This window comes from Amblyomma americanum, chromosome 11, assembly GCF_052857255.1.
Source record: "Amblyomma americanum isolate KBUSLIRL-KWMA chromosome 11, ASM5285725v1, whole genome shotgun sequence".
Classification (NCBI taxonomy): domain Eukaryota; kingdom Metazoa; phylum Arthropoda; class Arachnida; order Ixodida; family Ixodidae; genus Amblyomma; species Amblyomma americanum.
Window position 1 is genome coordinate 71,130,994 of NC_135507.1, and position 25,864 is coordinate 71,156,857.

Genomic DNA, 25,864 nt, shown 5'->3' on the forward strand with positions numbered 1-25,864 from the left:
GCGGTGTCTTCGCGTCCGAACGACAGTTCTCACGCTCCAGCCGGACACGTCTTCCGGGAAGTCCGAATGGGCGAGGCGCCGGCGAGCAGGCATAGTTGAAGGGGTGAGTCACCCCTGCTCGATGCTGGCGGTCGCTAACTGCCTCCGGGCCGCACGATCTTCCGGGAACAAGGCTTACAAACGGCAGTGGAATCCTCCGTCTCGAATCCAATAAACCTCGCGAGGACCGGCCGTGGGAACCAAAATGCCTATCGCCGTGCAGGGACCCCGGCTGCAGGTGTCCTGGCCGAATACGCCGCTGAATCAGACCACCGGCTGTCGCCAGAAACCTTACAGCTCCTCCGCGGCCCGAAAAATCTCGAATGTCCAGCGTTGACGACCGCTGGGCAGGAAGAGATGAGATGACGTCCGTGTTGGTCTCCTGGATTGCAATGTCATCGCCCCCAAGGCATAACCCAAAGCACCACTAACAAAGGAAAGCGCCGGTGGGACGTTCCAAACAGCAAAGCACTGCCCCACCCGCAAGCGTTCGGACTTCGCCAAAGAATCACCAGGCTTCTTCCATTGACAACAATACACTTTTAAAAAAATTGTGTTCAAATTTGGGTTAATGTTGTGCCGACTGAGCGCGAAACATCTCCTTTTGAAACTGCCACAGCCGGATTACTCGGAACAAAGTAAAAAAAACACTCACACAGGAGGAGATTCCTGTTAGTTCTCCCGCTTACATCAGTCTGCTCAAGCCATCAGCATTTCCGTGCAGTTTCCCCTTCTTATAACGCACCGAGAAATTGTACTGTTGGAAAGCCAGACTCCATCTGAGCAAGCGACCATTTTTGGGGGGACATCTGTCGCAGCCACGTTAAAGGACAATGGTCAGTCTCAAATACAAACTTTGCTCCGTACAGGTAACACGACAACTTCTGCGCTGCCCAAACTAAACACGAGCACTCTTTTTCGGAAGCGCTGTACGCTTCCTCTCTACTGGTCAGTTTGCGGCTGATGTACAGAACTGGGTGTTCTTCATGGTCGTAGCCAACTTGGCTTAAGACAGCACCCAGCCCTCTATCACTGGCATCACACTGGACTATGAACTCTTTCCCATAGTCAGGGGTCCTGAGCAAGGGTCGGGACACGAGTGCTTCCTTCAGGCTTTTGAAGGTGTTTTCTTTTTGGTTATCCCAACTTACGTTAGTAGGTGCTCCCTTTCGCAAGGCGTCAGTTAAGGGACTAGCCCGCTGTGAGTAGTTAGGAATATATCGTTGGTAGTACCCAACTAATCCCAAAAATGAGCGAATGGCCGTTTTCGTCCGTGGTTGCGGAAATGCGGCGATCAGGGCAATCTTTAACTCGGATGGGCTCCTAGTTCCCTGGCCTACAACGTGGCCCAAGTACGTCACCTGTGCGCAACCAAATCTACACTTTTCTGCCTTCAGTGTCAGTCCAGCCTGTCGTAAAGTGGAAAACACGGTCTTTAGGTGTTCTAGATGCTCTTGCCAGGTTTCCGAAAAAATTGTAACATCGTCTAAATAAGGGAGTGCAAAGCACTGCATGTCCTTCCGTACGATGTCCATGAGTTTCAATAAGCTGTAGGGGGCATTCTTCAACCCAAAACTGAGCATTAAGGGTCGAAAGGTGCCCGCTGGGGAGAGGAAAGCGGCATACCTGCTCGCGCTTTCTGAGAGGGGAACTTGCCAATATCCCCGTACGAGATCGAGGGTGGAAATGAATTTCGCGCCGCTCACCCTTTCTATCCTTTCCTCTATGTTGGGAATCGGGTATAGCTGATCCCTGGTAATTGCATTAAGCTTTCTATAATCCACGCAGGGACGAGGATCTTTCCCTGGGGCCTCAACAAGAATTAACGGTGAGGTATAGTCACTTTCCGCTGGCTCTACAACCCCTAACTCCAACATGCGCTGAATTTCCGCGTCCATTATTTCTTTTTGCCGCGGTGATACCCTGTAGGGTTTCGACCGTACCGACTCATCAGAGGTGAGCTCGATTTCGTGTGTCAGGAGGTGTGTCTTTCCCGGGCGACTGCTAAATAGGTCAGCGAATTCGCTCAACAACTGCTTTAGCGTGTCGACCTGTGTCCCGCTTAGGAAATCTGCATTCACGGAGTGAGCCAGAATGTTTTCCACGTTGTAACTAGCGTCCGCACCTCCCTTCCAACCCTGACTCTCGCTGTCCAGCTCTTCTGGTTCCTTTAGAGTCAGATTGACGATCCCGTTGCGTTCCACGAACGGCTTCATCAGACTGCAATGATAGATTCTCACCTGTTTTCCCCTGCCTGGAACCCTTAGCGCGTAATTCGCCTCCGAAAGTTTTTGCAACACTTCTACTGGACCATCCCAGTGAACTTCCAGCTTGTTTTTTCTCGATGGCCGGAGGATCATCACGCGATCGCCCGCGGTGAAACCTCGAAGGCGAGCGTTCCTGTCATAATAGACCTTGGCGGCCTCCTGGGCAGCTTTCATATTTCGATTTACTAATTCCCTCGTGTTGTTAAGGCGGTCCAGTAGCTTAAGCACGTACTCAACCACTGTCTGGTTCTCTCCTGTCCCTTCCCACATTTCTCTCAGCATTCGGAGGGGAGAGCGGAGGGCTCTTCCGTACACGAGTTCTGCTGGCGTAAACCCCGTAGCTTCGTGGGGGACTGTTCGTAAAGCGAAAAGTGTGGCCGGCAGACAATCCTCCCAGTCTGCTTTATGCTCATAACAAAGAGCGCGTAGCACCCGCTTCAGCACCGAATGCCATTTCTCTACACTGTTGGACTGCGGATGATACACCGAGCTGTGCAACAGTTTTATTCCGCATCTTTCTAGGAATGTGGTCGTCAAGGCGCTTGTAAACACCGTCGCCTGATCGGCTTGGATTTCGGCCGGAAATCCTATTCTCGCGAACACTAACAAAAGGGCATCAACTATTTCTGTGGAGCTCAAGTCCTTCAACGGAATTGCTTCGGGAAATTTTGTGGTGGGACATAGCATAGTAAGCAAGTACTTATAGCCTGATTTCGTGTTAGGCAAAGGGCCTACTGTGTCTATTACAAGCCGGCGGAAAGGTTCCGAGATCAATGGAACAATTTTCAGTGGAGCCTTCATGTCTCTCCCGGCTTGCCCACGCGCTGGCACGCATCGCACGATTTTACGTAGCGTTCTGCATCTTTGAAACAAGCCGGCCAATAATATTCCATTAATAGGCGCTCCTTTGTTTTATTGATTCCCAGATGTCCTGCCCAGCCATTTCCGCCATTTCCGTGGCAGAGACTCAGAATGTCCGCTCTGTATTTTTCGGGCACGACCAGCTGATCAAATGTTTTGCCTTTTCTGTCCTGGTAGTGTCGGTATAGTAAGCCTCCCTTCTCATGCATCGTTATGTTGCGTCTCGCGATGCCCTCTTTAGCTGTAAGGTGCAGTCTTTCCAAAGTGGGATCCTGCTTCTGTTCTTTTGTTAGGGACTCCCTGTTCCCCTGCAGAAGGCGATCAAAACTACGCGATGTTGGAGATAAAACGGATCCTTCAGCGTTTTCTGATTCCTCTACTGACTTAGTGGTTGAAGTCCCTCGTCGCTCATTTGCTCGGTCAGCTGTCTGGCTTTCATTCCTCGTTGGTTCACTTCCCTCCTCATTTGATTGCAACGATATGCTGGCTGGTGCGTCTCTGGCTACCTGAGGTTCGGGAATCTGACTTAGTTGAGATGCGAGCTGACGAGTTTTCGATCTTGTCAAAGCTTGTATCACCCCGCTTCCGAGTTTCTGGCCTCTCTCGCGTAGCAATTGGTCTGATCGATTCGAGAAGAGGTAAGGATATTGAAGTGGCACGGCCTTCGAAACTGCGGCCTCAGTGATTAGCTCTCCAAACGGTCCACAAATTATCACTCTAGCTATGGGAAGGCATACACTGTGTTCTTCTACTGCCTGTTTTATCCACGAGACTTCTCCCGTAAAATCGTCCACTGACACGTAAGACGTGTGGACAACGTCCATCGTCGCGGCGCTATCACGAAGCACCCTGCACGGTTTCCCGTTAACGTGCAGCTCGTGCAGGTATGGCTTAAGGAGCTCTAGATTCTCGGCGTTATCCTCGACGCACGAGAACACCAAACGTTGCTTTGTACACTTGGCTGCAAAGTGCCCGACACCATTGCAGTTGTAGCAACGAAACGGCCTACTAGCCTCAAACTCTTTTTTCGCGGCTTTGTCTGCTCCCTGTCTCTTCGCCTGTTCTTGACGCTTTTCTGGCGCTACCTTCGTTGCCTCTGATTGCTCCGAACTTCTAGCACTTCGCGCCTTTCTGCTAGGCCCTTTATCTCGCATCGCGTTTCGAGCGTGTGACGCACCCTCTTCAGTGCTCAACCTTCTGCGCGAAACGTACTCCTCTGCTAGCTCAGCGGCCCTTTCAACTGTGTCGACTTTTTCCCTGTCTTGAACCCACAGTTTCACCACTTGGGGAATGCTTCGGTAAAATTGCTCAAGGCAAAAACACTCAATGATTTTGTCTCGGCTTTCATAAACCTCGGCTCCTTTTAGCCACTCTAGCAGATTCGTCTTTAGTCCATACGCGAAATCCGGATAGCCCTCGCTATCGTTTTTCATTGCGTTCCTGAAGCGCTGTCGGAAAGCTTCGGCTGACAGCCGGTACCTTTTTAGCAGGCTGGCTTTCACTTTTTCGTAGTCAGCTGCGTCTTGTGTGCCAAGTCTCGCTATGACTTCAGCTACTTCACATGGCAAGAGTGTCCGAAGCCGTTGCGGCCATGTACTGCGAGCAAAGTTCTCCCTTTCGCAAGTTCTCTCAAAGTTTCCCAGGTACAATCCTATGTACCTTCCACTTTCATAGGGCTGCATGAATCTGTTCATTCTATATGATTGTACATCGCTTGCTCTTTCAGGAGACCCGGCTCTCGAACTGTCGCCTTTTTTTCGATTTTCGCTTTCAAGCCGCAATCGCTTTAGATTTCTTTCTTCTTTTTCAGCTTCCCACTTTTGCCGTGCTTTCTCTTTTTCCCATTCCGCTTCCCTTTTTCTTTTTTCTTCCTGTACAAAATTCCACGTATCTACCAGCTGATCGTCATCTACGTGTTTTTCAATTGTCTTGCATATTTCAAGTTTTGTTATTTTGCCCTGTACTTCTATTGACAGTTCCTCGCATAACAACAGCAAGTCCGACTTTGACAATTTCATAAGGTCCATGACAACGCTTTCTCCGCTTTGGCAATGCTATCTTCAAAATGTCGTGAGATTACCCTTTCTCAATTGACATACACTTCCCAGTGATTCTAGATTATTCTCTCAAAATCTGAAGCCTGGCGAATCCTATAGCAAAATGCCGAAACGCTTACCGGTTGAGAAATCACGATGTCGCACGGTCCATCCCACCGCTGCCACCAGTTGTTGGGGACGAGGGGTCCTTGAGTGAGCTGACTCTTTCAGCGCCGCAGGTCCCTTCTCCGAATGACGTTGTCGGACTTGGTTATGAAGGAAACTGTACAGGGGGTTTATTTTACATTATTTACAAGATTTTGGGACCCATTGGAGGGTGATGGGGGAAGGTCGGAGGATCTGAGAAGAACTGAGGATGATCGAGGATTCTTTCTCACGGCACTCGTCGTCCGGTTTAAAAAGGGTCCGGTCCCCAGGATTCCCCAGGTCCGAGAATGTCTTCGCCAGGTTGGGCGTGGCCTAACTTGCGCTGTCGTACACACACACACACACACAGCACTTCACATAGGGACGCGCCCCGTCACATGCCTCGCCGGAGAAAGAGGGTGCCGCTGGACAATCGCCCCCACCAGAGAGAGCGGTGTCTTCGCGTCCGAACGACAGTTCTCACGCTCCAGCCGAACACGTCTTCCGGGAAGTCCGAATGGGCGAGGCACCGGCGAGCAGGCATAGTTGAAGGGGTGCTCCGGGCCGCACGATCTTCCGCGAACAATGTTGTTTTCAAACGGCAGTGGAATCCTCCGTCTCGAATCCAATAAACCTCGCGAGGACCGAGCGTGGGAACCCAGATGCCTATCGCCGTGCAGGGACCCCGGCTGCAGGTGTCCTGGCCGAATACGCAGCTGAATCAGACCACCGGCTGTCGCCAGAAACCTTACAATACTTATGTCAGAAATACAGAACAGTTCAGCTTACTTCACTTTTTTTTACCTCAAAGTTACTTAAGATTTAAGGTTTGTGGGAATGCGGCTAATGTTATGGGTTCTCGCAATATGCCTTGGTAGACTGCAGTTCCCCGAGCAAAACAGTGGATGTAAACCAGAAACAAGTGAAAAGGCCAAATAAACTTAGTGCCACTTTTGCTCCCATAATTTCCCCACGCACTTTAAGTCCGTGCATTTTTTTTTCTTCGAAACGCTAACTCAGGATCAATGTTTTCTGTAAGAAAATACTAGACATATTATCGTTTTCATAGTGGCGAATAACAGTGACACTACCCTAAGCGAGTTTTTCAGTGTTTGGTTGGAGTTTTCAATTTGGTTGTTTCCTTATATTCGTGCCCATAAAATCGCCACCATGCAGCCCACCTTGTAAGGTAAAAATAAAATCTTTTATTACAGGTCCAGTTGACGTACAAGAACTCTTTACGGACGGTTTTAACGTCAGCGCACATGAGAACCACAGCAGTGTTGTAACAGAATTCGTTAATGATAGAAAAAAGTCTATAAGATGACCGATGTACAACGTTCAGAACTCAGATAAAACGGTTGTGCAAGTAATACGAAACAGTGGACAATGTCATGGAATCCCCAATTGGCGAGATATCTGCTTACGCGTCAGAAACTCTCTTCATTAATAACTGCCGTATCTTCATGCAAAACAATAACGCAATCTTTCTAATTTTACGATATATTTCATTTGCTCTGTGAAACCTTCCCATCTTACTGCAATGTTCTTTCTCTGGCTGCAAAATCTACGGTATTCTCCGAGCATCAGTACACCTCAATTTCGCGCAGACTCTTATGCGCTACGGTATCTTGTGAGAAACGACGGAACTAGTCGCTACGTTTCAGCCAACAGCACAATACTTCGATTTTGAACTAGTTGCACTGCAGGTGCGGAGACGCTGTGCTCGTCCATGAGAGCAGTACTTCTTACTATTCTTAGTACGTCAAACTTTATCCGAATGCTTTAAAGAATCTGGGCAACGACTTCAAGCAAGGCGACCTGGGTCAGTTCAAAGCGTTCTTGAGCGTAACCCAGAGCTTAGTTCCAATTTTATTAGCAGGCCATCACAATAAGCACGGGTGGCCATTAACGCATTCGAGCGCAACAATAATATTGTAGTTCTCGTTTCCACCACATCATCATTTGGGTTCAATCATCACCGTAAAACGTTTTGTAATGGACCGATAGGAATGTGTGCCATAACTGCAATTGCCAATCTCGAAAATATCTGCGTGGTGCTCCTGCCATATCCACATGAGCCTTGCGTGGCATTACGGGTATTTAAAAAAAGTCAATTGTGCGAGAAAGAGAATGTCGATCCGTGGAAGAATGCAAACTGAACCTTTAAAGACTGGCAGGCTTAAGACTGCAGCACGTAGACAGCGACGCCTGCGAAACATTGCTGTTGCCCGGAAACCGCAAGACCTCAAGTGAAGGGTGAGCGCGTCTCAATACCACCGCTTAGCACTAAGCGTCCGACCCAGGAACAGCTGCATTTTGCGCGAGGCTCTCTTTCCGTTCACAACTTTCACCTGGGAATGTACAATAACGGTTGAGTAAGCTCTCATTTGAGACCTCTGCCGTGCGCTTGAAGGTGACAGAACGTCTTCATGCAATGATGTCCACGCAGTTCGCGTGCTGACCGGGAACGTGTAGTTGCAGGTATCTCCATCGCGCTCCACCTTCTCGCGTTGTTTTTTTAAACCTGTGACAAAAACGACACAAAGAGCTCAAAAGCTAGGATCCCGAACACGAAGACGGAGGTCTGGACGGAGGTCTGGACGGTGTCCTCGATGGCGGCGTGGACGGCGATATGGACAGAGCTGTTCCTCCGGACATGATGTCCCGCAAGCGCTGCTGGCATTCCAGGAGTGCACGGAAGGCAGCGTACTTGGCGTCATGAAAACGGCGCTCGTTAGGCCGGGGCGCTAGCACGCGGCCAGTGCCACCCATTCGTAACATGGCCTCCGTCACGCTCGAGTAGCGGCCGCTCGCGCTGGCCGCCAAGATGGCGCCGCCCAGCAGCACCGACTCCGTCTCCGAAGGCAGCAGCACCGGCAGACCTGTGTAAACACAAAAATCTCAAGTTACCAGGCATATCTGGCAGCGTCCTTTGCGAAAATTTTGTAATGCTGTACGTACTGCTGAAAAATACCCCGGGTATGGCCTAGCTGGCTCACATGCTCTGAGCAGAATAAATAGAACTTTTGGGCGAATGTGAGGTAGAAACGCCGACGACCAGCAGTGTGTCCCGTCGGACTCTCTACCTCGTCCACGTGCAAATGTTCAGGCTGTCCCACAAGAACCAGTCTTAGAGCGGCCGACACATCTGGTAGTTGCCCTCACAAATTTTTTTTTCCAACAGACAGCTATAACATTTCTATCAGGGCGGAGGTGCGCGCAAAGAATAGGTCTTTGTTACTACCAGCCTGGTAAGCTCGACAGTACAGGCATCGTAGCCTTTCAGAGTGGTTTGCACGCTAAGAAAATCGTTTTGCAGTGCGGGAAGTGTGCAGTGGCGACGCCTTATAACGAAGGAAACTCGTGAGCCCAAGATTTAACTCTACAAAAAGAGAACAACGAATGTCTGCTTCACAGCAACTCTCTATCAGTAATATTCCACAAAGACTGCAGACCAGGATAGCACTTCATGAATTGTCCCCCGTCCAGGATTGAAGAAGTGGCAATGATAGCGGTGCACCCTACACACACGGGGGGTGCAGCCTCCAAAGCTTACAAGCGCATGCGCTGAAGCGAATCCTATGACCACAGCTCAGGCATTTTCATTGGTAAATGCTTCACAATACACTGCATCATTGACATTCGTAAGAAGTTTGTCTCGAGATATGGAGTGTCCTCTCCCAAAAAGCATGGTGATCATGCTTTTATGATCATGACGACTTCGTAAGCGATGCAGAACTTATGTCACTTCAATATCTGTAAGATTATTCAGAGCTCCATGGTTCTCACCTTGCAGAGTACCAAATGCGTCAGCACCTCTGAAACTGTTCGCTAGAGCCGTTGAAGCCTTGTATTCTAGAAGTTTCTGCAAAACGCTGATTGAGCTCCGCTTTTTGATCAGTCTTGCTAAGGCGCCCGTGTGCTGTGCGATGTCAGTGCACGTTAAAGATCCCCAGGAGGTCGAAATTATGCCGGAGCCCTCCACTACGGCACCTATTCTTCCTTTCTTCTTTCACTCCCTCCTTTATCCCATCCCTTACGGCGCGGTTCAGGTGTCCAAAGATATATGAGACAGATACTGCGCCATTTCCTTTCCCCAAAAAACCAATTATTATTATTACCTATTCGCTGGGTCCCTCCTTGTGCCTATCTAGCCCGTTGCATAGTGCACGAGCCAGAAGTTTTCGCTCAGCCTACCATTATGCACTTCGGTTTCGAGTTGTTCTCTATGTCACATATTAATAGCATATTCTTGTGCTGACATAATCCATAGACAACAAAAGGCGCGCTCGCCGACGATGCTCCGTAAACCCGCATTCGCACCAGTTACTCCAACTCCCTGTTTTAAAACGCCGTAGGCGCGTGCTGAAGTTTGAAAGCACGCCTGCAAGATCCCGCTTTTCGTAGTTCTTTTCTTCACTACTCGTAGCAGTTGACACCCACTGTTATGTTTCCGCCAGATGTGCAGGTGCTATCTCTCATCTTTTGCATGCGCCCACCTGCTGTCCCGAGCCTTGAACTACCATTGCACGTTCGATTGGTGTTGATACACCTTGGAAAATTCAGCGCAACAAGAAGACGAGTACAAAGGGAGAAAGAAGAAAGAAGAAAGGAAAGGAAGACTGCGAAAGAAGAACAAAGGAAAAAGGCGGTGGTGATCAACGCTGTAACCGGACCGTTTCAACGGGCTTTCTCAACCACCAATCGATGGCGCCTTCTGGCGTCAGTGCTCTAATGCGTACAGCGGATGCTCAGATAACCGCTGCTGTGAAGTCGTCGAAGTTAGGACGGACTTTCAGAGAAATTCTGAGCTTCACGACTACCCAGCGTGCTCGCTGCTATCGCTGCCATCTAATTTTATTCTTAAGAGCTACAAGCTTGCCCATAAAAGAATTCGTTTAAGTACCACGCCAGACTGCCCTTCCGGTGCTCACGACATCGTCCGTACATGTCGGGGTGTGGCCCTGGTATGGCTAATGAGGAATCTGGGTCGCATTCATGTGTACTTCAGGCTCATCTCACAACACCATACGCACCTCTCGTATTTAAGGTATACCGAGACGTAAAATAAAATTTAAAGTGCACAAGCGATCATGCGATGTGATGTGAAAAATCTGCGTTAGCAGTATTGGTCGTACATTTCGCTTTGATTAGTCGTCTTCCGATTGGTTCTTCGGATTTGATTTCAGCGCAGCACTCCCCGCTGCGTGGGTGAAGGATTCTGAAGGGTGGAGGCTTCCTGGAGAGCGTAAGTGTGTACTGGGTGGTGGATTCAGGCTCGTAGGGTGAAGATGAACTTTTACCGTTGGGTGTCAGATGGCGCCCGGCGGTCTCCAGCAGTGCACCCACCGGAGGGTGCTCTTTAGGGAGGGTGCAGGCTTCACACGCACACACAGGCCACAGATTTTAGGGGCAAGAGGACCACGCTACTAAAGCAGCATAAAAAAATTCGCAAAAAGGAAAGCGGTAATACATGCATGTGAACACTTCCTGCGGTGTCCCTGTCATTGCTTCATAACATAAGCCTTTGCAAACGTTGCTAACATTTTAAGAGCAATAATGCCATTCGTGATCGACTACTGACTGCGCGCTCACCTGTGGCGTCTGCGTGCAGCTCCACGTAAAGCGGATTCTTCGTTAGGCCCCCACACATGAGCAGGCTGGACACGGAGTGACCTGTGTCGGCCAACGCGTCCATGATGTGTCGCGTCCCATACTGCGAAGAAGTTGCCAATGTTGGCGCTGGATGTCCACGGCCGAGTCAAGCTCTCCAAGAGGCAGCTTTTTTTTTTTTTTTTTTTTTTTTTTTTTTTTTTTTTTTTTTTTTTTTTTTTTTTTTTTTTTTTTTTTTTTTTTTTTTTTTTTTTTTTTTTTTTTTTTTTTTTTTTTTTTTTTTTTTTTTTGTTTTTTTTTTTTTTTTTTTTTTTTTTTTTTTTTTTTTTGTTTTTTTTTTTTTTTTTTTTTTTTTTTTTTTTATGTTGGGTGGTTTTACGAGTCAAGCTCTCCAAGAGGCAGCTTTTACTGTGGTGATCCTGCCGCCATGTACATTTTGGTGGTGAAATAAACGTTAATAATAATTAATAATATGATTATAATTATTGATAATAATAATTATGATGGTACGTGGCAACCAGCCGAAGAATGAGGCGAGATGAACGATGGCAGTGGAGCTGATTTTTAATGGCTGCCAGCCCAGCGTGAGCGCTCCGTCCCGCGCCACTGCCAGCTTCGTCGTCTTCGTGACACTACCCGGGGCTGCCGAGCGATCATCCCGATCGTGAATAGAAAACACCGTCGAAGAGATGCGCTCGATGGTGAAGGGTTCAGAGGACGGTAAAACAGAAATGGCATGGTGGGGAAGTGCTGGCCACCCCGATGAAAGATAGGGGCAAATGAATCCTGGTCCACGAAGCTTCCGGGCTGCTGGTCGCCAGGAGTCGACAGCCGAAGCCCTTGGACGCGCCGAACGGCATGGGTAGGGGGCTATGTCCTCACGTGTGGGCAGCGTCTCGGGCCGGTCGTGTCATGGGTTCGGGTCGCGGCAGCGTCGTGATGTCGTCGTGTCCTGTGATCAAGCCGGGGGCGGGGCTGGGGGGGGGGGGGGGGGTGAGGTTAGCGGCGAGGTCGGTTCGGACTTGGCACGCTGGGACACGGTCGGGCGGCGCGGATCAGGAACTCACGGCCGACGATCACAGATGACGGAGGACGCCGAAGCTCCAGAACCAAGATGGGAATGAACTCCACACCTCACACCAAATGTCTTCGTGACAATAATCATAATTCTTAGTGCGAACACGGAAGCGCTGGCCAAGTTCTTGGGAGGGTCACTGCGTCCGACACGGCCGCGCATCAAAGTGGCTGATGACGTCAAGCACCACGTCCAGGTACATATTCTCCTCCGCCAATTCGCTGTGAAGAGCTGTTGTGTCGCACGCGGTAGCCCTCTAAACAGCGCGGCCACGCGCTCACGTGTTCGCACTAAGAGTGTACGAGCCTGCACACATTATGGACAATCTTTTCACTACCAAAAAAATGAGCAGTGCTCAGAATATTAAGAACAACGCGGGGAACTGCATCACTTTCATTAGCAGAAATCTCAGGCAAGTTACGTGATTTCAGTAATTCCACGAGGAAAGGTGATTTTTAAAAATTAGTAGGGCATTCGACTTAACGAATTCTCCGAAGCCCAATCCCGTCGACGTGGAACAGACCGAGCAGGCAGGAGTTAAAACCAGTTACTGATACCGTCCATCATAGGGACAGTTGTGGCCAAAACTAAGAGCCCTCCCTCTCTCTTGTTTTTCGAAGCTTGCGGCACTGCATGGGGGCGCCACCTGCCGAAGCCCTCCTACTGTCGAGACTGGCATAGCGGCAAGAATCTCAACCCGAGGAGGTAGGGAGGGCTCTTAGTTTTGCTTACGACTGTACACGCCATACAGCATAACTATTTTTTCTTGCAACCGCGACAACTCAAAGAAACCCACTGTAAGCGTCTTGTTGTGAACATAATGGTGCGGCAAAAGTTATGATCAAGGCCGGAGAATCTTGCTGCGCGGTTTTTGACCCACTGAAGAACAGTTTGTAAGCTTATGCGTTGAGGATTCCACACTATGCTGCAGGTTCAACGTAACGTTAATAGACAAGATCAAGCGTATTTTTTTGGTCGCTACATTAAGTAGGCATTGCATAATAAGTCGATATCCCACAGTCCACTTACAGCCAGGGCTTGCATGGTGGCGAGGTAGAGCTTAGCAAGGTCCTCTTCGCCAGCGGAGAGGGTTAGTCCGCTAATCTGCGAAAGAAAAGGTGAGCGACGTTGTGACTTCATAATCTCAAAATTTAAGCTTCTCAAATTCATTCGATTATACTGCGCCGTCTTCCGGAAATAGTAAACGTAATCACCATCATCATCAACCTGACTACTAGCGAGTGTCCTGTCTGTGTGTGTGTGTCTGTGTCCAGTCTGTGCGTGTGCGTGCACGGTGTCTGCAAGCTCGCTACAAAAGATGGATAATTAAGGAAGCCCTACTACGACCACTGCATGCCAAAGGCCTCTCCCATATATCTCTGCAAATAATGCCATCTTGTGCAGCCGTGAAACTACCAATGTGCGTCAAAAATGTACGCATTACAGGGCCCTTTCATGTCAATTCAGCGAGAACCCTGATGCATTTTGGTGGTTCCTGTCACAGTAAGCGCATTTTTATGGTGAATCACAGAAGTCAGAAAAGCTTGCGCATTTCATGAAGACCACCGGTGGGCGTGATGTGGCGTCACCCACCAGTAATAGGCGCCACAAATCAAACACATGTGTTTCATTTCCGGAATAACATGTTCTGTGTTAGTCACTGCAAAACGGATCATCAATCACTTTGTAACTTTATTACATTAACACGACAACCGCACAATACAGATAAGCACTTAAATAATTGCTGCCAGTCGTGCATCAAAGTGACTTGTCGTGTCCTGAATTTGACCTTCACTTCGTTTTTGCCATTTTATGCCTCAAACCAGCCATCAAGGCTTCCACGTTTTCACTTCTATTCAGCTATATATAACAGTGGGGGTAGCCCGCCAATGAAACGCTGTCTTTGTAACCGCTCACACACGCTGTGCACTGGCTCAATGTTGGCATCCTCGTACAGTCTGTCAAAGGTATACATCCCAAGGTGCCTGCTTCTTAGCCCTGCAGCACAGCTACTCTTGCATACTAAGAGACTCTAATCTTGCCGTGGTGGAAATAACATGCGTCATTAACTTTCCCAAGCTTAGGACAGTCAAATAGGCTAAGGACCCCCGCTACACGACTCGGAAGCAAACCGATTGGGCTGTATACTTTTGACAAAGGCTGTACATACGAGCCGCCTAACATAAAACTTCGAGCATAAGGCTACGCGTTCCTTCATTTTTCTTCGTGCGCGGAGCTCTTAGGATCTATTTTAATGCGTAAGCATTAGAACACCCACGTCGGAAAATTCTGTCCGTGCGTCCATAGATGCCTTGGTTGATGGTAGCAAAGTGAAGGGGAGGGAGAGTTGGAGAGGGAAGACAAAGAGAGGGTAGAAGGTGACTGGTGGAGGAAAGTGTAGAGGGGGTACGGCTTGTCACACGGTGACTGACGGAGCGGATCATGCCCCCCCCCCCCCTCGCACGATCTGAAACCGTTCGTGACAGCGGCTGCTCCGTCTGGGGTGGACACCAATACTTAAGCATACTCTGCCGCTTCAGTCGCATTAGCCGCGTTTACATGAAATCGACAAAATGTGACTAATAAACCGCATTACCTAGCGTATCACGGGTAATGCGATGCGCCAGCGTTTACATGTAGCGTATTACCTCGAGTGCGATCGTGGCGGCACACGGTGTCGCATATCAAAGTGAAAGCAGCGTTTCTGAAGCAACCGGTTCGGTTTTTTTCTGTACATCCAGCCTGGCTCGTCGTCGACTGCTGAGGTGTCGTAATTTCGATTCTGTGGAACATGTTTTCAAATTCAAAAATATGTTTGCTTCGCGAAATAACCAGACCCACAGTAGATTCCCTTCCCATAATTCATATTGCGATTCGATTGCATTTACATGCACGGCGAAAGACGACTTAATATTCTCAATCCACCCCTCCGCGTTTACATGAATGCGACAGAAGTCGACTCCAGTGTGATTTTTGAAGGAAAGTGCAAAAACGCCGAGGAAGAGAGTAGATGAGAGATCACGTCTTTCCTTCTCAAAACCTTTTTTTCTCGAAAAGTCGACTCAAGACGCAGTCTGTCGCATTCATGTAAACGCGGGTCCTGTCTGACGCATTAATGTGACGTGCTTTCCTATAGTGCATTAACTTCCTTAGCACGAACGGGATATGCTAGAACGTTGATGCGATGCGATGCGCCAGTTGTCGCATTCATGAAAACATGGATATTCATCGCCTAGTTTTTGACGTTTTACTTTGTTTCGCAACACAGAAAAAGGTCCGTGATAAAAGGAACATGCTTGAAAACCTAATGATAATCTTGCAGTGTCGCCATTTCGGTAGCTCTAGCTTCAAACATTTTTGCAGATACCAAGGGGAAGACACCGCTATCGGCCATAGCCAAGCGAGATTGTTATAAAACCACTGAAAACTCCACATGTGCCTAGGCTATACCTGAATTCGCACAGACCAGGGGCAGATGGGGAACACTGAGACAACGAAAGAACACTTCTGCTCCACAAAATGTTCTACCCTTTCCATAAAGACGGCGGCAGTAAAGCGCTGCCACGAACGTCCAATATGCGCATCGATGTTCCCTAGACCCATGTTCCACAAGTCAAGGGTATTGCAGGAAATTTTCGACTTTCAAAGATCGAGAACACGGCTATGGCTGCAATTTTCTGCATCCACTGCTTTCTTGCATAGTTCGCTTAGAGTTGTACTAGGCCCGAGCCAAAAACAAGAGACTGTTAATTTCCGTAAACGGGTGAAGCTAATAAGTCTTTGAGGTTTCTTGATGTACAGGTGTGCGATCCCCGTGACGGGTGCCCGCTAGATAACAAGAAATATGAGGTGGCTCTAACATGTGCTAGACCGAACGTTCGACACTACCAACCTTTGCCAGTCCCCCGCCTTGTGTATATATGTGCTAGTTCTTAACAGCCAACAACACCCACCTTCGCCCCGTAGAACAGCGCGCTGGAATGGTTGGACCGTGACGCTGTTCCGGCATAGGGAGGCTTCTAGCTGTACAAACCAGGCACCGACGGCATTAGTTCGGAACGATAGGAGCGAAGGGCAAGATCTTGAGTCCGGCAAACTTGTCATCTTGGGGCGCCTCCGGGGAGAAGGTGCAGCTCACCGGATCAACAGAAACGTGGCTATATGTATATGTAGTCGACCGCAGGCTACAACCAAATTATCTTGATGTATTCAGAATGACCGATACGCATCGAACCCAGCAGCACCGAGAGAATACTTTTCCGTTATAACGCTCTCTGTTTCACAAAATAATTTCCCTGTTATAACACTCTGCCTCACATTTAATTTTTTCAATGCCACAACTTGGTGTAACCTTCAAAGCGTCTTCCGGCTAACATCGGTTTCTGACTGACCCGCACTAAAATGTAGGAAAGTCGTTATATTCCAAGTGTGCGATATGAAAAATCGTGGCCAATGTGTTCTCACGCGCGAACCCTTCTTTTAGCAGCAGCCCTACCTTCTACATCACCGGTAACAAATTGGTTTATGGTTTACGGGGGTTTAACGTCCCAAAGCGACTCAGGCTATGAGAGACGCCGTAGTGAAGGGCTCCAGAAATTTAGACCACCCGGGGTTCTTTAACGTGCACTGACATCGCACAGTACACGGGCCTCTAGAATTTCACCTCCATCGAAAATCGGCAGCAGCGGCCGGGATCGAACCCGCGTCCTTCGGGCCAGCAGCCGAGCACTATAACCACTCAGCGACCGCGGCGGCTTACCGGTAACAAATTACGAGACACGGCACAGATGATTCGCATCCATCGGCTGAGACAAACTGCGTGAATGCGAAGCAGAAGATACCTACGTGAAGATACCTACGAAGCAGCACCTACGTGTCATACTGAGCGGAAACAGCACGTGTTCTTAAAGAGATCCCCACAAAGCGCGCTATACGTAGGGCGTACCACCGACCATGCCCCGCAGACCAGGGTCTGCCAGCGGAGACCGGTTCCCGTGGAAGTCTGGCCACATGTGCAGGTCTGCAACCAGCTGCGACGGAGAGTCGAGGCCACGCTGCTCGCACATGGACCGCAGCATGGCGTTGAGGGTCTCCTCCGGCCTCCTGCGCACGGCGAGGCGAGAGACACAATTGTGAGCAGCAGGCAGGGCTCAGCGATGCCATCGAAGTAGGGCATTCTAGAGAGACTTCGCACACTCCATTGCAGCGCTTCCGCTTCTGAGCTGGCTGCAATATATACTGTGGAGAACTGATAGAATGAGTCGTTTGGTGCAGAGCACACCAAGATTATTCGCTATCTCCGGGAATGTTTGTATTGTTTGTTCATTCTTCAAAGCTGCCGGTACGTCGATCGATCGCTTTATCACGTTGTTTTGCCATGCAAGACGCGACCAGATTTATTTCGACTGATCGCACCCAGGCGGAGCCGATTCTACCCTTGTTCCAGAAAGTTGTAACTTTGCACGCTTTATCTCGAAAGTTCGCTATCAGATTTAAATCGAGCACGGCCGAGAGCGGTGGGCATTCTGTTCGACGTCCGCCAAGTACGCTTGTTGCCACGCCGCCGCCGAGTGATCTTGAGTCCATTGTGGGCGCAAGTCAGCCCCAATAAAGGTTTGTTTAGACGCCATTTTCGCTGGCTTTCTGCTCTCGGGATTGCAGTTACCACTACGTGACACTATAAAGGCATAGCATTCTTGAAGACAGTATTTCCACATCATTACCTCCTGCAATTTTTTGAACAAAGGGTCACTAAGCGCCCAGCACCTTCACTACACCAATACACTCTAAATAGCTAACAGGTACAAAAGTATTGCAGCTCTGTAAGGTACTAGAAAGTGTCAGAGTGTTGTTAGGCTCTCTGAACAGCTATCCAAGCGTTCATCAACCATGCATCTCAAACTGTGTGAACTGATATAAATGAAATGGCGGTTGCAGCTCCCTGCGTGCCGCAGTGGTTAATTGCGCCATCGTAATTCGACAAATACCGAAACACATTCAGCAGGCTGCGGCGCTTTGCAATTTTTTGCAATTGATTTAAATATCATCAAAGTGTTTCAGGAGAATAAAAGGAACGAATTTCTGTTCTTTATGTCCGCTGTTCTGGTATGCTTGCATGATGATCTCTGTCAGCTCAGAAGCTTTGAATTTCCAATGATACCTCAGTCTAGCTGCATGTGTTATTGTAGCCTAGCATGATATGTGCTGGCGTCATATCGCTGAGTGAGCACGCTTGCTCACAAGTGGATGCTTCAGAGGCGTGACCTTTTACTTTGGTGATGAAGTCACCATGACCATCCCGCGGACATAAAAATGTGGCTCGTGATCGCACACATATCAAGGCAGTGTAAGAAAGACTCCCCCCCAGTCATTATGATAGGCATAGTTGTCATAAACCCAGTGCGCAGTGTGATAAGTCGTTCCTAGCTCTTTAGTGACTTCATTCAACGGCGCATGTGTCGGAAAAATGGCCATCGCATTTGGAAACAATCTGTACTTGCAACGCCCTCCACGAGGGGCGCTATACCTCACATCGGAATGAAATGTCCATCTGAATCTTAACGCGTTTGTGGGGTCTGAAGGTGTGAAATATGGATACCTCAGAACAACCTGAACGATACATGTTCACAGTATTGGCTAAATTTCATAATTGAGAACTGTGGCTTCCTGAACGCACTAAAGCATCCATATACGAGCTTGAACCTGCTCCCGAAGCCTTACAATGAAGGTGAGGAAGCGCATTCGTCGCATTTAATATTATTTAAAGCTCTAAGCCGAGAATATATTGTGGAACTACTAGAAGATGTTAAGCACGGTGACGAGTGATAAGGATCTCAACAAAACGCACTGCTTATGCCTCTAGTACGCAATCAAATAGCTGGCGAGTTATTCGTATTTATTAGAACGATCCCTTGTATTCGGGTTGCTGCATGCCAAAGTATTTTGTTAGAGGAGGTAAGACTTTAAATTACATTACATTAAGATACATTACCGCGGAAAGCACCGCTCATTTCCCTATTGAACAATTTTAGAAGAACGTAAACCTAGCACGTCTCGATCAGGAGCGTCCCAAGTCCACAAACACCACGCGCTCAAAGCTCGCAGGCATTGAAGAGCTAACGCACCACTATTACCGGTGTTGCTTCTTCCACGGTCACCGCTAGTAGAAGCATACGCCACAAACTTGCGTGTGCACTAACATGCTCGCTTAGATATTCAGCGGGCAACATGTCGCGGCTTTGACACAACGTGTGACTATAAACCTCGGGCGGACAACGGTCAACGTACTGTACGTCTCGAGCACAGTTACTATGCCGGCGTAGTTGACTTGGTCAAGATTTTTTTTACTGTAGAAGGCACAAACCGAGTCATAACTCTGCCTCAGATTACATAGTAGGTGCGCAAGTTCCTTGGTTTGGTCGGCCACGTCATTTTCTTCGAAAAAGAACTTCGGGTGACCATACCGCAATGTCAATGATGAACAGCCAAACTTTTCTGTTTCCCCCGAGCAGACATTCATTTAGACTTCCATGCTCACTGCGTGTTTGTTACGGTGCTGTGCAGCTTGTTCCCATGTGCTGCCCTGTGCTCGCCGCCATTCTAAGCTGAAAATGACCAAGTGTTACCATATGTAGGTTGCATCGGCGCCGCTATTTATACTTTGCCGGTCAAATTGACCAAGCATTTCTTGTTCAACACGTACAAAGATAACTTCCCAGTTGGTGTGCCAGCACCTTGGCGCGCGCCTTTGACTGATTATGGTGGCGTCCACATGTTGCCCACTAACCTTCTTTTTTTGCAAACAACAGTTACAGGAAATCATTCAGCGAACAGCGGTAATAACATATTCAGTACTTGCCAAAATTTTATCTGCATCCCATCAGCGAGGCATGTATATGTGTCGGGAGGCTACCTACCTTAATCGAACACTGCGCCGTTCTTGGGCTATTTGCGCATATGCAACAGAAAGCTTTGGGGAGAATTCATTCCATCCTTGATTTAGCACCCATCTGAGCTAGTGTTTTGTTAAGTTGTTATCAGTTTCGCGGTGCGAAGTCATTCCTTTTGTGACTGTGTAAGTACCTTCACAATATAAACAGAAAAACTCACCGGCCATCCTTTGTTTTCGCCACTATCTGCGGGTAGGCAGGGTGCGTCGAAATGATGTGATCAATCTGTAGCAGACAGACCATAAGCGCAACATATTAGGACTCATTTGTTCCTAGCATTTGCGATTTACTTTTACAAAAGAGCGCGCCCGTAAGTAGGGCACAAGTGGCACAATTTAGCGTAAGTTTGAAATGTGTACAAAGCTGCCCTTTGAACGACGATTGCGCATGATTCGGATGAGTAACAATGTCGTAGAGCTTGTAAAGGAGCTAGTACCATGGTGTGGAAATACACCTCTAGCACACCGAGCGAGAACGCCAGGCGGTTAACTGTAAATCGCTCACTTACATATTATTACATAAAGCAGTTATGAAACTAACAAATGGTGTAATGTGCCTGCCCTTTTCAAATGCCGATGCTTGCTGCGACATTTTAGAGCATTTACTAACCACATTATCCTTGCGCATGTTATTGCACACGGTCTGCAGTGACCATGGCAAGAGGACCGAGGCGAAACAGAGATCTCGAAACGTGCTAAGTGCGAACAAAATGGTAGTCGCCGTAGAAAAGGATTGAATGAGTGGCTGAATACGTATCCTCGTATAAATGGGCGAAATTGTAGAGTGCACTGTAGCGTATGCATGCTGCTGCAACTCAAGCATGTCTTGTAAAGTGGGCTGAGTGTGGTTCCCTACTTATTCACTGAATGAATTTCAATAAGTTAATTGCTCGCGCGTTTACCTACCTCAATGGGCACTTGTGGGAACCTGAGCAAGCCCTCTGTGAGTACCATCAGAAGTACCTTGCGCGCATGACATTCAGGTTGTTTTAGATTTTATTCTTGAAAAGTGTGAACGATAAAGTTACACTTCGCGCCATGTGGGTTTTAAACGCTAACCTCAATGCACACTAGCTAACGTCTAGGAGCTCTCAAGGTAACAGCTAACTTCAATGCCCAAGAAAATTGACAGACGGCTACTATAGTCGGTAATACGAAGTCTGAGCTCAGCTCTTCACATATTTTAGTTTTGCCACCCTTCAGAACCTTCCCTTGGTAGCCACCTTCCTTCTGTCTATTCCTCGGCTTTCGCCATGTCAGGTGGCGTTTTGCTCTGCTGCCACCTTAAACTTGTCAGGCGACAGGTGGCAGGAAGACGTGTGACTGCCAGGTGGCGTGTTACGCCGACTACGCCTAGTGTTCCTGTATATGCTCCCGCATCATATATAGGAACACTAACTACGCCGACGCGCAGTGGCCTGGCAGGCGGCGTGTCACGCTGCTCGCCACCCTGCGGGGTCTTCCTATGGCAGCCACTTTCCAGGTGGCGTTTCGCTCTGCTACTTGGACGAACTGCTACGCCGATACCGACGACTACGGCGACTACGAGGCGGAAGCAATGAACGGGCACATGAGAGCTGCGCTTTAAAACCCTTACTGGACAATTAAATGCGCTCTGAAAGGGGCTGTAATAAAGTTGTGGCATGCCTGGGATATTAAAGCACGCCGCTTCACAAATATTGTCCAGCAATAATTTTTTTTAATGCGCTTTGTACAATCTGAGTTATGTGTAGTCAAAATTTGAATTTCAGCGTATTCGCGCCTTTCCCTCTCCTCTCGTCACTTTTTGCACGCTGGAAAGTCCGCCCTCCCCCGCCGTCCCATATCCGGGGGCAGAACTTCCTGTCCCACCGGAGATGAGCGGCCTAATTGGCTTTGACCAACGTAGCTGTCTGACGTCTCGCCCACTTTAGCGCGTAATTGTGGGTTCTTTGCTGCGTGTAGAAGTGTATTATTTAGCTCAGGAGTTCATGACAACACAATGCGGTGACTGAGCGAGTTGATGGGCTCTCCTCGGAAGGTGTTTCAGCGCCCCTTTAACAGAATGGCACACATAGGCAAGTATGTACGTGCCGTTCCATTTATATTCTTGTTCACTGGTTTGCACTAATGTAATGCATAGTTAGTTAGTTATATTGATATTAATGGCGCAAAAACTACTGAGGCTATGATGCGCCAAACACAAGCAATGCATAGTATCAACCATAAATTCCACCGTGTCACACTTGCTGATTGCGCACAGCATGAGGAGTAAGAAAACGGACCAATGTGCTGTAAAACTGGCACTCCCGTATCTTAAAGACTGCCAGTGACAAGCGGATAGGACAGCATCAACTCGTCAAACTAACAGCGACCATGTCTACGTTCACAGAATTTCCGCGGGTAATTTAAGCTGCAGTCTTCAAATGCTATCGACATTAACTATAAAAGTAGTCGTTGAAATCAGCCAACAAATTAAAGTATACATACTGGGATACTATAAAGATTTACTTCAATAAAACGTTTTCAACTTGTCTTCCTAACAATTAAAGCTAAAAACACCCTCTCCAGCTGCTCCCGTAGATTGCCATCCCTGAAGGGAATCGCTGGAGGTAGATTGACGTCCGGAAGAGGTGATTTGTGTCACTAACCGTGACATCAGCGCAGTAACTGTTGCGGCTGTCAGCAGTAGCCAAGAGACTTATACTGCGCCGGTTAACAAAAAAAGTAAAGTGAACGTGACTCCCCGCAGTGGGTATGTGCCAGCATTGTTCGAGGTCTACCTACCTACCTACTTACCCTGGGCCATAAAATCATATTTTCATCTGACATCATGTCGTCCTGTTCCTTGGTTTGCCACCTCGTATCATTTGGTGTGATGTACAGAGTACATATCGTCATCCTGGTCCCTGGAGCATCGCCGCCTTCTGCTCGCCTTCGTCGTCGGCCGAGGGGACCTGGACTCCGCCGCCCGGCTCATCAACCCCAGCTCGACCTGACCAGAACCGACCAGGCGCTTTCCCCCGCCCCGTCCCCAGCCCTGACCACAAGACATGACGACCAGGACCAGACGTAATATGACCCGACGACGACCCGAACCAATACAGCACCCCTGCCCAAGCTGTCCGGCGATTCCTTAACCCTTGACCTTCGGCTGCGGTCGACCGACTGCTGGACCCGAAACTCCGGGGGCAAACGTCCACCAGATCATCTCGTTTATTTTGGTGGCAAGCCTTTCATCTTCTTCTATCTTTTCTGGCCATGGTCATCGTCACATCACCATTGAGAATTCACGCAATCAATCGGCACGACCGCTCGGAGGACCTGGATAATGTTACAGAGACGAAGAAGGCAGTTGCGCGGGACGGAGCGCTGCCGCTAGGCCCTCAGCCTAAAATCATATTTTAATCTGAAATCATGTCGTCCTGTCCCTTCGCTTACCACCTCATATCAATATTATACCATCAGGAGTGCACGTTGTTGGGCGAGTCGGTCATACACACTTAAAGAAGGGAATTGCGCTAAAAGTATCAATTTGTATAAGAAAGAGAAAACATTCCTGGCATGTGCGCTTAGGCAATGATTGGATAAGAATCTAGGTATATATATATTTGTGTTCTTTCTGAATAAAATCAGTCGCGAGTTTGCGCCCGTCCTTGTCTTTTCTCGTCCATGTCTTTTTTAGCGCAATTCCCTTCTTTAAGTTTATACCATCACTTTCAGCAACATGGTCAATGTTCAGTCGCATACGAAAAGGGTTTTTTCAGTGCAAGTGGAAACCACTACGTGCATCTGTGGCTGCAGCCGTACAGCGCCAAGCGTATAGACTATGTGTATACTCACCAACGACCCCGCAGAGCTTTGTCCAGCTTCACTCAACCACATGCCTGGAACCATGGCTGAGAAGTATGGGCCCCACACGCCTGGCGTGAAGATGCAGTTCTCGTTCGCCTGCGCGTATGCATGAAAGCATCAGTTCAGCTAACGAATAGAAAAACCGAGAAAAAAAATTTACGAGACACTTCTGTTCCGCCGTGTGTGTATGACGCGATAGCGTAATGGGTCAATTCCCATATATTCAGAAGGCCATTCTCTACTTTACATTCATGCATCCCCTGGGAGTCCTCATACCCTCCTGAAGCAGTGGTACACCGTTTAAGCGATACGCCACTACCCTGCGTTGGCAGGTGCTCCCAGCGGTGGGCTTCGTGCGGACCTTTTGCGAGCAAAAAACATCCAATTTAACAGCCACCTGCCACGGTGGGCAGTTTGCTCACTATCCAGTTGGCAGCTTGTGATGACGGTGCAAAGTCAAATGACCTAGGTGCATCACTTGCCTCCTATGTTGATCTCTGGGGACCCACCTCCCAGAGTCATGCTCGTGATTTTTCGCTCGCACCGCCGACGCCGACAACGCCGACACCAGATATTCAGGTGAACGAGGCCTTTAACGCTATCGTGTTAAAAGCCTCTTCCGCAAGTGCGGGGAACTGACCAAGGACATTCAGACTGAGAGGCGAGCACGCAACCCATAGGCCGCAAAACCGCGTTGCTTGCTGGCGATTAGTAGAGAACATACAGTGTGGGTGTTGTCTTACGACTGTGTGCTAATAGTTAGGTGTGTCACTCCAAAGAAAGCAAAAATACACATTTAAAAAATTAACACTTTTGCTTTCAAACCACGTAAGTAGTCATAAGTTCCCTTCGTAATCTTGAACCGGCTGACAACGGTACCTGCAAACCACTCTTCATATACGAATAACAGTAGCCAGCATTTGCTACTGTCAACATTCTGAATCCAGATCAGTGTCTTGAAGGTCATTGTAGAAAAAGGCGGAAGACTGCTTTCTATATGCCCGGTTTCCGCGCGGGTGCATAATGTGTCGAAGAAAACGGTGCGGCACTCCTGCCCTCTTGAGGGACGCGAGTAGGACACACCTCTCCGCGTTGTAATCTGGGCAGCACATGCTCTGACCATAATTCTATTGGGTCAGGTGCATGCGAAAGCTTAATATCTGAAAGAACAGCGTCCAGTCCCTGCGTCGCGGATGGGAAGTCCAGGTGGTATTCAAAAGATGACGGTGCTCGCCTGTCCAAATTAAGAGCTCCGACAATTGGCTGATCATACAACCAGAGTTACAGAAATGTTCAGGACGCATCGGTTATAGTGCGATAGAGAGTTAGCAAGAAAAACGCGTTTCTGTGGTAAGATAACTGAATACTTCACACAGTTGACTGCCTCCCACAACGCGACTTCCCCAAGTTAGAAGTGAGCAGAACCTTCTTCAGCATTCTTTGCCTAGTTCCTGAAGATATCGCTTCACCTGCTGGGCTCGCCGGTAAATTACAACGCGAAACGCAGATTTCGGCCGTACGTGCACTTTCGTCGCACGGTAAAGAGTTCAATCTAGCTTTTTCGAAAAGTACGCGTACATCAATAGGGCATCTCCAACCCGGCGCTTTCAAAAACTTCGCCCTGTTTTGAGGAATAGTCTGTAAGATTGTTTGGCTCAGGCAATGATGCCAAGTCCCCGATAGTCTGCTCAACAGGCGCCTGATAAGTAGGCCTGTGGTGCAGCGCTTTTTTACGGAGGCGACGCAAAACCGCCATTGTGAAGTACGCGAGAGTGTACGTGAAAGAACCCAAGGTGGTCGAAACTAATTCCGAGTCCTCCACTACAGCGTCCCTCATAACCCAGGTGCACCGTCGCGACACTAACATCCACATAGTGTGCTATTTCTTCTGCCCTTTCACATAGCTCCTTCCACTTGGAGTTAAAGCTAGCTGTTCTTCTGTACCGAATAGCTCCTGATACCCTAATTCAGAGGAGATATTTTCTAAAAGTATATTTGTGCCACGAGCTACGTTTATTAGTTTATGGTTCATGGCGGCGTT

General features: G+C 48.5%; 1 protein-coding gene across 1 annotated transcript in view; it reads right to left on the reverse strand.

Annotated features, from left to right (window-relative positions):
* Positions 1-6,532: 6,532 nt before the first annotated feature.
* Positions 6,533-25,864, reverse strand: part of LOC144111246 (FGGY carbohydrate kinase domain-containing protein) — a 43,711-nt gene continuing 24,379 nt past the window's right edge. Inside the window, exons 7-12 of the mRNA XM_077644466.1 lie at positions 23,812-23,919; positions 20,151-20,215; positions 16,994-17,144; positions 13,071-13,145; positions 10,949-11,069; positions 6,533-8,235 (exon numbers count right to left, since the gene is read on the reverse strand). Coding sequence (XP_077500592.1) covers positions 7,910-8,235; positions 10,949-11,069; positions 13,071-13,145; positions 16,994-17,144; positions 20,151-20,215; positions 23,812-23,919 — 846 coding nt within the window. The 3' untranslated portion in view covers positions 6,533-7,909. The remainder of the gene's footprint in view (positions 8,236-10,948; positions 11,070-13,070; positions 13,146-16,993; positions 17,145-20,150; positions 20,216-23,811; positions 23,920-25,864) is intronic.